General features: G+C 44.5%; 1 protein-coding gene across 1 annotated transcript; it reads left to right on the plus strand.

Moving 5' to 3' along the window:
- The first annotated feature begins 808 nt into the window (after positions 1-808).
- Positions 809-9,962, plus strand: LOC103806737 (sodium-coupled neutral amino acid transporter 1-like). Its single transcript, XM_009079445.1, has 7 exons — positions 809-923; positions 3,089-3,168; positions 4,354-4,454; positions 7,586-7,704; positions 8,207-8,348; positions 8,457-8,554; positions 9,593-9,962. Exons 1-7 carry the CDS (start codon positions 888-890, stop codon positions 9,692-9,694), a joined length of 678 nt encoding a protein of 225 aa, XP_009077693.1. The 5' UTR covers positions 809-887; the 3' UTR covers positions 9,695-9,962.
- Positions 9,963-10,192: the final 230 nt, after the last annotated feature.

Raw genomic sequence — 10,192 nt, forward strand, 5'->3', positions numbered from 1 at the left:
AAGGGCCTACAAGGGAGCCGAAGAGGGGCTCTTTGTTAGGAGCTCAGTGACAGGACAAGGGATAACAGGTTCAGACTGAAGGAGGGGAAGTTTAGGTTAGATATTAGAAAAACATTTTTTACTATAAGGGTGGTGAGACATTGGAACAGGTTGCCCAGGGACGTGGTGGCCACCCTGACCCTGGTGGTGTTCGAGGCCAGGATGAGGTCTTGAGCAACCTGATGTAGTGAGGAGATGTCCCTGCCCATGGCAGTGGGTGTTGGGACTAGATAATCTGTATGGTCCATTCCAACCCTTAAATTCTATGATTCCAATGCTTTACAACCCTTTCTGTGAAAAAAAAATTTCCTGATACCCAGTCTAAACCTCCTCTAGTGCAGCTTGAGGCCATTTCCTCTTGTCCTGCCACTTGTTACCTGGGAGAAGAGGCTGACACCCACCTCACTACAATGTCCTTTCAGGGAGTTGTAGGGAGTGAGAAGATCCCTGCTGAGCCTGCTTTTCTCCAGGCTAAGCAACCCCAGTTCCTTCAGCAGCTCCTCACATGACATACTCTCTAGACCCTTCATCATCTTCCTTACCCTTCTTTGGACGTGCTCCTTCTGGTGGTAATGGGCCAGGAACTGGAAACAGAACTCAGGGTGCAGCCTCACCAGTACTTGAGTACAGGGGAATGATGACTTCCCGAGTCCTGCTGGGCACACTATTTCTGATACAAGCCAGGATGTTCACAATTTCATTGACATTTTAATTTTAATTTGCTTCTTATTTTGGCAATTAGCTATTTTCTGCATCTTTTCTAGGTTATTTACAAGAAGTTTCAAATTCCCTGTGGTGGTCCAGAGCTAAATGCAACAATCGTATCAAATAGCTCAGCATATGAACATATGTGTAAGCCAAAGTATGTTATCTTTAATTCCAAGGTATGTTTCTTTTTATAATACTTACTTTAATTCACATAATATATGCACCTACACCCCATGTCCTTAATGCAGTCAGCACCACATAGGGCCTGATTCTCCATGCTTCCACTCGTGATCCAGTAGTGAACACACAATGGGTGTCCTTGCCCAGTCTGATGGTGAATGTACCTCCTTGCAGTCTTGTCCTGCCCCAGTAGTAAATGTGCTAAGGCTATGAGTCCAAGTTACCACTGGACGACAAATGCTTTCTTTAAGAGACTTTTCCTTTCCACTGCTTCTTATTATCCATGCTGCAACTGTGCTTTTAGGCTGTTCAGCAGTGGTTGAGTAAGCCACACCTGCATCCAGAGCCCAGAAGTAATCTCTTGTCCTTCTGCATACAAACCACTTCTTTGTGACAGGGTACGTGTTTCTGTAGCCCTGTGGTCAACTGGATTGTGAAAAGGATGCAGCTGAAAGTGAATTCAGAAAAAATCTGGTTGCCTTTCAGCTGGATGCTTTCCTCCATTACCACACAGCTGCAGAAAAAGCTGGTCTAAGAGAACATGAGAGAGCAGCTGGCTGTAGCTGTGGGAGCAGGAGGATGACTCCTGTCAGCTGTGCTGGGGTGCAGTGCTCCCAGTGAAATAGCACCTTATCCAGCAGGGCATGGTCCTTGGGCCCTCACAGTTGCATTCATACGGAATGTGCACGTATAGTGGACATACCAGTTTGAGTTGAAGAAGCCAATCCAAGCATTGGTTTTTAGTTGGGGGTAACCATCCGCCTAGATCTGGTGTGATGGACCAAAATTTAGTGAACTTGGTGTGTGATAGCAGTTTAGGTGTAGGTGTGTTTCAGATAGCATGGAAGGGCAGTCTTCTTCTACAGTGAGTGTCAGCATTTGCCTCAGAGCCAATGGAGGCACATTGGAAGGATCAGTTCATCTGAATTAGGCACACTGGAGCTGAACTTTTGAGGTTTGCCCTCTGGGCAAACAATTTGCCAGTCATTTTAGCAATTTTGGTGTGTGAGAGGAGAGACGGGACAGTTTTACAGAATCAGAAGATAACCAAGGTTGGCAGAGACCTCTGGGGGTCACCTGGTCCATCCCCCCTGGTGTGAAGCAGGACCACCCAGCACTGTGTCCAGGCAACCTCTGAATATCTCTACAGATGGAGATACTACAACACTAGTGTGAGTGTGGGAGTGAGGAAGAGGAGGTGGCAAAGGCCTGGGCAAGGAAGGACCAGTGGAGGGCAGCCAGTACATTTACTGAATCTGTCAGGCTGGGGTGTACCACAGCATGATTTCTGTGGGAAGGGGATGCCTGTGACCAGCACAAGCAGATCTCGGAGGGCTGGACAGAGCTGCATGTAGGGATGGACTGATTTTGTCCTCGCAGGAGGACCTATTTTTCATATGACCTCTGCTCATACCCGTTCCCTCAGGAGAATGAAAGTGCCTGAGTGCTGAGATCATTTGTGAAGTTTGTCTCTACGCTGAGGACTGAAACCGACTGAAGTTTTTAGTGGAGAAGGGGGTGAAGTCCCCCCAGAGGCCTCCTGCACTTCCTGGTGACATAACGGTCTTTCTCTTTCCCCAAGGAAAAGCATGCTCCCTCCACAGCCCTCCTAGTCCTTTTGTTGGCCTGGGAAATTAAGGGATTCAGTCTGGTACTTTGAAATATCCATTTATTTGTAAGTTCTGCATTCCTGTTCTCTTTTCTTACAGTCTGGATACGGGCTCCTCTTCAGGACTTCAGCCTTAGCACCTTGGGTGTGCAGCCCTCTCCATGGCAAGGCAGGGTAGTGTAGATGATATGTCCCTTTTACACATAGTCTGCTAGTAAAGCTGGCAGTAGCTGGGCAGGCAAACCCATGCCAGGGAGCAAAGCCAGCAGCAGCGTGGCACCCAGCGCTGCACTCTGCGAGCACAGTCAGGGCTGCACTCACGCCACCAACGCAAAGACTCTGTCTTCCTGTTTGAAAGCACACTGCTTTCCATGTCTCATTAAATATGTGCTCATTGCCAGGTCTTGTGCCTTCTCAGAAGGGCTCTCAATGTTCACTTGATTGAAGAGCCCAGTGAGTTGGGAGCTGAAGTAGTTGAACACGGATCATTTCTTCACACCACTGGGGGAAATACTTCCTCTTAACTTCTTTTCTGAAATTCTCTCTGAACAGACCGTGTATGCTTTGCCCACCATTGCTTTTGCATTTGTGTGCCACCCATCAGTCCTCCCGATTTACAGCGAACTTAAAGAGTAAGCCTTCTCTTTTTTTTTTGTTCCCCCCAGTTAATTGTTTTGAACTGTTTTGCACGGAAAATGTTACCATAGAGGTGCTCTGAGTCATTTGTGCCACTCAGAGATGTGCTGTAATAACACCCAACAAGCCAAGAGCGTGGCTGTCAGCTAGGAAATCTGGCCTCCCAGGCATGCCGTGCCACTGGGGCGGGAGCGTGGGAGATGGAGAATAATGCAATACTTGGGAGTTTTCTCTGGAAGTACACACAGCAGCCTGAGGAGAGCCAAGTTGTGCTGGTCATTATTAGGCATAGGAGAGGCCTCTGTTCAGCTAACAGTGTTCGTTCCAGTGCAACTAAAAAACTGTTGTGGCACCAGGAAAATAAAAGTACATTCAGCCTTACTGATATTAAGAGATCTTCTCTGGTACTGCGGCCTCACTGACACCTCTGGCTGGGCAGGGCTTTGGGGAGCTGGAGACCAGCCCTGCTGTGACATTGCTGGCAGCACTGGCAGCTCCAATGGGGTCCTGGGCCATGGGGGAGTCCCAGGGGAGAGGTCAGAGTCCGTCAGACCCATGAGTGTCCTCAGGCCCCAACCACTTGCTGGGTGCTTTGAGTTTCAAGGGACTTTAGCAGGTTCCCAGGTACCTATTTAGGGCATCCTTGTGTGGCTTTAAAAGTCTAAATTGAGGTACTGGAGTGTGAATATCTCAGAACAAATACCTAAAAATGAAATGTTTACATTTAAGTTATTTTATAGGTCTGCAGTGGTCTGCATACATCCAGCATTTTTTACCCATAGGGACACAAATGTTTCTTTGCAGTCATTCAGAATGTTTTTGTGGGTTTTTTTTCTCTGAATAATTTTGCACTTAATTCATTTTGACCTTTTAATTCAATTACTGAAGTGTTTGAGGGTGATCCCTCTCCACACGGCTTCACTCTGTTTAAGCAGATACAGCCATGGGGTAGAGCCACAGATCAGACCCACCATTTTTTGACCTAAGCCTCAAGTAGGGTCCTTTTCCTCAGTCCCTTTCTTCCTTGTGCAGCTCTCAGTGAACTCCTGTTTTAAATGAAAATGCATTCCCGAGTCTCCCCAGAATTACTATGTGTATGCAGCACTTAATACATTTTCAAACAGCTATTGAAAAATCCAGCCCAACCATTTTTATGTGTTCTTTTTTTCTTCTTTCTCCAGCCGCTCACAGAAAAAAATGCAGTTGGTTTCAAATATCTCATTTTTTGCCATGTTTCTGATGTACTTTATGACTGCCATATTTGGCTATTTGACTTTCTATGGTAAGTATGCAGTTCTTTACTGATCAGAGCAGAAGGGGGATACATGTGAAATCCTTAGCGTATCCCAGCTGGAAAGGAAAGTCCCATCCACTTATATTAAAATACTTTTCCAAATAATTTTCCTTACAGTTTTCATATTGAAGGCATTCTTTCTTCCTTTTCCCCTATGGATGAAAAGCACAAGTGAAAGTATTATTTGCAAAAGGCATATTCAAAATACAAGGGGGTGATTTGTTTAACAGAATTGGGGATTAGCTGGGCCCCACTAAGATTTTGTTCCAAGGACCTGATGTGAATGATGTGTGCATTGGTAATGACTGAAGCATGTATATCTGCAAAAAATGAGACAGATTTAAAAGCAGGTCCTAAGAAACGAGTAACAAATCAGCCATCACAGCTTTCACTTTCTTAGTGATTCTTTAGTCATAGAGGCAATAGACCAAATGTTTTCCCTGTGTACCTAGAGCTGACCTCTTTAGGTCTTGGTTCAACAAGCTGGCAGTGAAGGTGGGGAAGCTTCAAGTGTTGTCCCAACTCAGCCAACAAAGGATGGTTATCTCAGTGTTTGAGACTCCACCCTGTTTCTTTTCATGTGTATCAATTCACTTAAAGAAACAAATTATGTTGTATCACTAAAGGATACAATATGTATGCCCTAAAGGCACAGTTATTAAAGTAGAATAAAATGTGAATGTTGCCCAGGAAGTTACTCCCATGTTCCAGTATAACGAGAATGTTGAAAATTAGTGTCTTTTTCCATGGGCCATTAAGGGGTTACAAGACAGGTGACAAAGCTGATGTTTGCCTTTTACCTCAGTCACCAAAAGGTCATCAGTCTTCTCCACCCTATTCCAAGTAACCGTTTTGTTACAACCTCCTCATTCATGATACTGTCCCTGTGAGCCACCTATTGCGAGAGAAAGAAAATAAGTAAATATGAAACATGGCATTTTTTTTCTTTCAAAGGTGTACCTATCTCATATTTGTTTTCTCAGACTCTCATTCTGATTATGAGGCCTTGAGTATACATGTGTTGAAGTAACTGGAGGTCATCTGTTCTAATTTTCCCAATAAAACCACAAATAGGCTGGAAGTGACAACAGCATCAGCCGTTCTCATCCAACTGCTCCCATCTAACACATTTTCGTAGAGATGCATCATATTAGCAGCCCCAGGGAGCAAATGGGTGTAAATCAGCATGGACCCCTTCGCTTTGGCAGGGAGGAGATTCTGATGTGATTGCCCCAGGGATCTGAGGAGGCAGATCCGTGGCGCTCCTCTCTGGGAATCTCCCACATCCCTCAAGGACGAGGGTCTGGAGTCCATGGAGGAGGTAGGGGCTGCGTCCTTCTGGCCCTCCTGAGGGGGAACGGCGGAGGAATCCCTGGGGTGTCTCGTGTGCCTCTCCCCATGTCAGGCATCCCTCCTTCCCAGCACTGAGAGCCCACAGGTGGGAGCCATGCAGCTCTGCTGGGGCTTCTGGAAGTGTCAGTGCCATGACACAGGCAGCAAAAAAGACACCGAGGGAATATAAAATTCCTCCACTTTGATCCTTCTTCCCCTTGAGACTGACAAGACCTTACCTTTCATATGTTCACTTACAGTGTTCTAACCCTCTTCTCTACCCTTACCTGGGTAAGAACAGCATTTTTATTGTGACCATTTCTTCTTTACACCAGTAGTACTTGTCTGTTTGCTGTGTTCTCGAAAGTGTTGCAGTGATGACTATATTTACATTGCAGAATTACAGAAAAGAGGTGTTTTTCTTCCCCTAAAAGGTCACAGTGTGGTTGGGCTCTGTGGTGTATCTAGCTGAAAGGAAAACAGACCTTCAACTGTAAGCCTTGCCCTTCACTTCCTACCTGGCTGCAGCCCGTGAGCGGTACAGAAGTTGCAGTCTGTGCTTGCAGGAGCAGAGTAAGCTCTGTGTTGCAGAAGCTGTGCATGTGCCCGGCTTGAAAAACCCCACTCCTGATCTGCAGGGAGGTGGGAGAGCATTTTTTTTTCTCCTGATGGGGATTCAAGCACTGCATAGGTGGTGTTGACCTATGGTCTCTCCCCAGAAGGGTGCCCTGGGGGGAGCATAGGCATTTTGCCACAGGACTGATCCCTCAGCCTCCAGGAATATATGCGGTTTTACCAAGTGCCAGAGATGGTAAATTAGAAGTGGCCACCAAGTTCCCTTCAAGAGCTGTTGTGTTTTACCATCAACTTTCTAAGATTAGCAGGCAGAAACAAAACATGAGCCTAAAAAGGGGCAGCAAGTATGTTTTATGGCACGCTTAAGAGCCACCCCCTTAGGTTATTGTTCCTGGTTTTTTAAAAGTTACAAAGCAAATATACAGGTCCCTCAGCAACTTGGTTTTCCTGTTGGTTAGTACATGCAGACCTGCTCTGCTCTATTTATCACAGCTTCAAGGAAACATTTTGGCAGGAGGTCGTATTAAATATTGCTAGCGCCTCCCTGTTAGGCACTCCCTGTGATTGTCTTGGCTGCTGGGGCCACTGGCCCATGTGGGGCTGAGCTGCAAGCACTGCTGGCAGCCTCAGAGGATCTGTTGAGGGATTTGAGTGTCAGAGCGTCCTGCTGAGAGCTGACCCAGGATAGGCTTTGTTCTCAGTTGAGAACAGGGGCACTGCTTTTTGCTGGAAGTTTATTTGCTGTTTAGACTAATTTAGCTCAAAACCTTGCAGTTTATATTAAGCTCAGCCATTGCAGTGCATGTGTTTATTTTTATATCATTTGAAACTTTAAAAAAAAAGAAGTCCACAGAACCAATTAGAAATAGCTTATTTCACTTTACTTATTTTTGTATGTATGTATATATGTAAGCAAGCTTTCGTGTATGTCTCACTGTTGTCTTACTTACAGTGAAAATTACCTTAGACTTAGGCATGTGCTGTCTTGAATTAAGATGCATTCTTAAATCAGGCCTCCAAAGGATTAATCTGGAATAATGGGATCAGTGGGATTTTGTTCAAAGCACTGTTTTAACTCAAGAATGTTTCATTCCATACTCTTTTGTTTACAGATAAATCACTTGTTGTTCAAGAAAGCTGTTGTTAAGCAATGATTTTTGTGAACTCATTGCCTATTCACCAGAACACTTATCTTACTGTCTTTTCCATAGAGGGTGTGCAGTCAGACCTGCTTCACAAATACCAGAGCAAAGATGACATTCTTATCCTGACTGTGCGCTTGGCTGTGATCGTGGCAGTGATACTCACTGTGCCGGTGCTGTTTTTCACTGTAAGTAAAAAGCTCTGCAAAGTGTGAAAGTTGGTAAGGACTGTATGCAGCCTTCAAACCACAGTCCAGCAGTTGCTGAGACCATAATGTTACAGCTACAAAAAGAGCTTCAGCTTGATTCTTTTCTCACACCAGACTCCCACTAACTTCTGGAGAAGTTCTCCATTCAGGAAATAAATTAATTGCTTTTGGTCTTAAATCTGTGTTAAATTGAATCCACAAGGGCCCTCTCTTACTTCATGTTACTTCACTGAAGCAGGCTTAGAGGTGAAATTCATTTTTAAGTGCAGAAGGATACCAAAAAGTGTGTTAGAAAGGGAGGAATGCTCTACTGCACATACATGTGTACCTACAGTTTTGAAAAAATCAGATGACCCAAAATTTTTAACAGGTCTATACAACGCTTGTTGTTGCATGAAATTATAATAAACATGAGAAGCTTCAAATTGGCTCACAGACTATTCTTGCAGAACTTTCTCTCTCTCTCTCTCTCTCCCTACAGGTGCGTTCATCGTTATTTGAGATGGCTAGAAAAACAAAATTTGACTTATGCCGTCACGTTTCTGTTACTTGTGTTCTTTTGGTTATCATCAACCTGTTAGTCATCTTTATCCCATCTATGAAGGATATTTTTGGAGTTGTAGGTACAGTATCCTGGTTTTGTATTACCAATAAAAGGTGGTTGCTAATCAGCAACACAGTAATTAGCTGTTGCTGACAGTTAACAAAACTCACTCACTTGAATTTTGCAGGGGTCACTTCTGCCAATATGCTGATTTTTGTTCTTCCTTCGTCGTTGTATTTAAAAATTACACAGCAGGACGGATCAAAGTTTACACAGAGGATTTGGGTATGTATTCTGTTCCCATCAATGCAACACTTTTGTTGTTCTTTACATTGTGCTAGATGCAAAGTGCTCCTAATCTGAACATATCTGTGAACTTCTTTACATTACTTTTCCTCTGTGCTTCAGTTATTTGCAGCTATGCTAACCCTTCTGCTTTACTTTCCCTGTGGGTCCCAGTGGAGTGGGTGTACCACGCAGGGCATTTAGTGTTTTGTGGGATCCTTCTCTGTGAGAGTGAGGGACTCTCCCTGGCTAGCAAGTGGCTGCTCTGCAAGCAACAGTAGCTGTCAGCAGGGTGAAGGAACCCCTCCAGCCCACCTCAGCAAACTTTTCAGCCCAGCAAACTCTCTCTGTTTCTGTGTGTTGATGAGAAAGCATGCAAAGCACTCTTGTTTGCAGTATTCCTCACGGTTTTAATAGACCAGAGTCAGGTGGTTCCACCAAAAGCAGCCAGCTGAAATGTTATGTTAGCCCTTTGGCATGCATGAGCAGATGGGAACGGGCCTTGGAAAGGTTTCCTATGAGCCCCAGAAAGAGCTGCAGCTGAAAAGATGGAACACTCCTGTGTATTCCTAGTCTAACAGGGCATGCACTGGAAGCATTGTAAGCTCAGACCTTCCTTATCTGAGCAGACAGGCAGGAAACACGTGTTTCACTTGTGGCCCATGACAAAAGGGCTGAACTTTGACGAACACATACCCAGTGGGAAGAGTAGACTGATTTCTGTGAGGCTTTGGAAGGAGCAGAGCTGATCGGTCCTAAAAACAGACTCACTTAATCCTCTTTAGGGATGATCACTGTTTAAGAAGTGAATTGAAAGGAGGAAAAAAAATAGGTTTGGTGTTCAGTGAGTAATTATTAATGACGCTAATCTGTATAATTATCTATGGGTCTTGTCTTTTCCAGAAGTGCTATCCCATTTGAGCCAATAACTTTGATACATCACCTTGTACATCTCCTTAAGAGGAGAAGTTACATACTTGAATTAATTGTCTTTCCTTTTTATTAATTAATTTTGTCTCCTTTCTTTTTTTGTTTCAGGCTTCTCTTTTCTTGGCACTGGGGATAATGTTTTCCCTAGTGAGCATTCCCTTGGTCATCTATGACTGGGTACAATCAGGAGGCAGTGCTGAAGGCCACTGAAGTTCATCTCCTTCTGAAAAGAAAACTCCCGTTTGCTACACACCAAAATCGCAACCATCGTTCTGTTATCTATTCCATCTTTTGTGAGTTTACTCAAATCAAATCCAAATAATGATTATCCGGTACTGAAACTACTGTTCTGGGTATATTTTCTTGCAGAACACAGACCCATTTTTCCAACAGGCACATCACTCTGTCCCCCAGTAGCTACCAGATCAGCACGAAGTGTGTATTAGTTGTCTGTGAGACTATACAGAGCATTGCTGATAGGAATTTGTCACAGTTAGTTTCCCCTCTTCCACCCATGAATTGCATTGTTCCATTATTATCCTTAGGCCTTCAGCCACAAGCTCTGCTCCTTTAGGGCAGCAGCACCTGTTGCTATCAATGCCAGCTTGAGTGATGTCTGTTCACACCCTTTGTCCCCCCTTTTAGCCAAAACTCTGCTCTCTAATTGTATGCATCCAGTTTGTTGGTTTGTTTGTTTGTTCTGTTGTT

This window comes from Acanthisitta chloris, unplaced genomic scaffold, assembly GCF_000695815.1.
Source record: "Acanthisitta chloris isolate BGI_N310 unplaced genomic scaffold, ASM69581v1 scaffold27657, whole genome shotgun sequence".
Classification (NCBI taxonomy): Eukaryota; Metazoa; Chordata; class Aves; order Passeriformes; family Acanthisittidae; genus Acanthisitta; species Acanthisitta chloris.

Excerpts from the sequence above, each read along its gene's own strand:
- LOC103806737 (XM_009079445.1), top strand. The coding sequence starts at position 888 with ATGTGTAAGCCAAAGTATGTTATCTTTAATTCCAAG. Across the intron at positions 3,169-4,353 it reads ATTTACAGCGAACTTAAAGA|CCGCTCACAGAAAAAAATGC; the intron begins GTAAGCCTTCTC and ends TTCTTTCTCCAG. Across the intron at positions 8,349-8,456 it reads GGATATTTTTGGAGTTGTAG|GGGTCACTTCTGCCAATATG; the intron begins GTACAGTATCCT and ends TGAATTTTGCAG.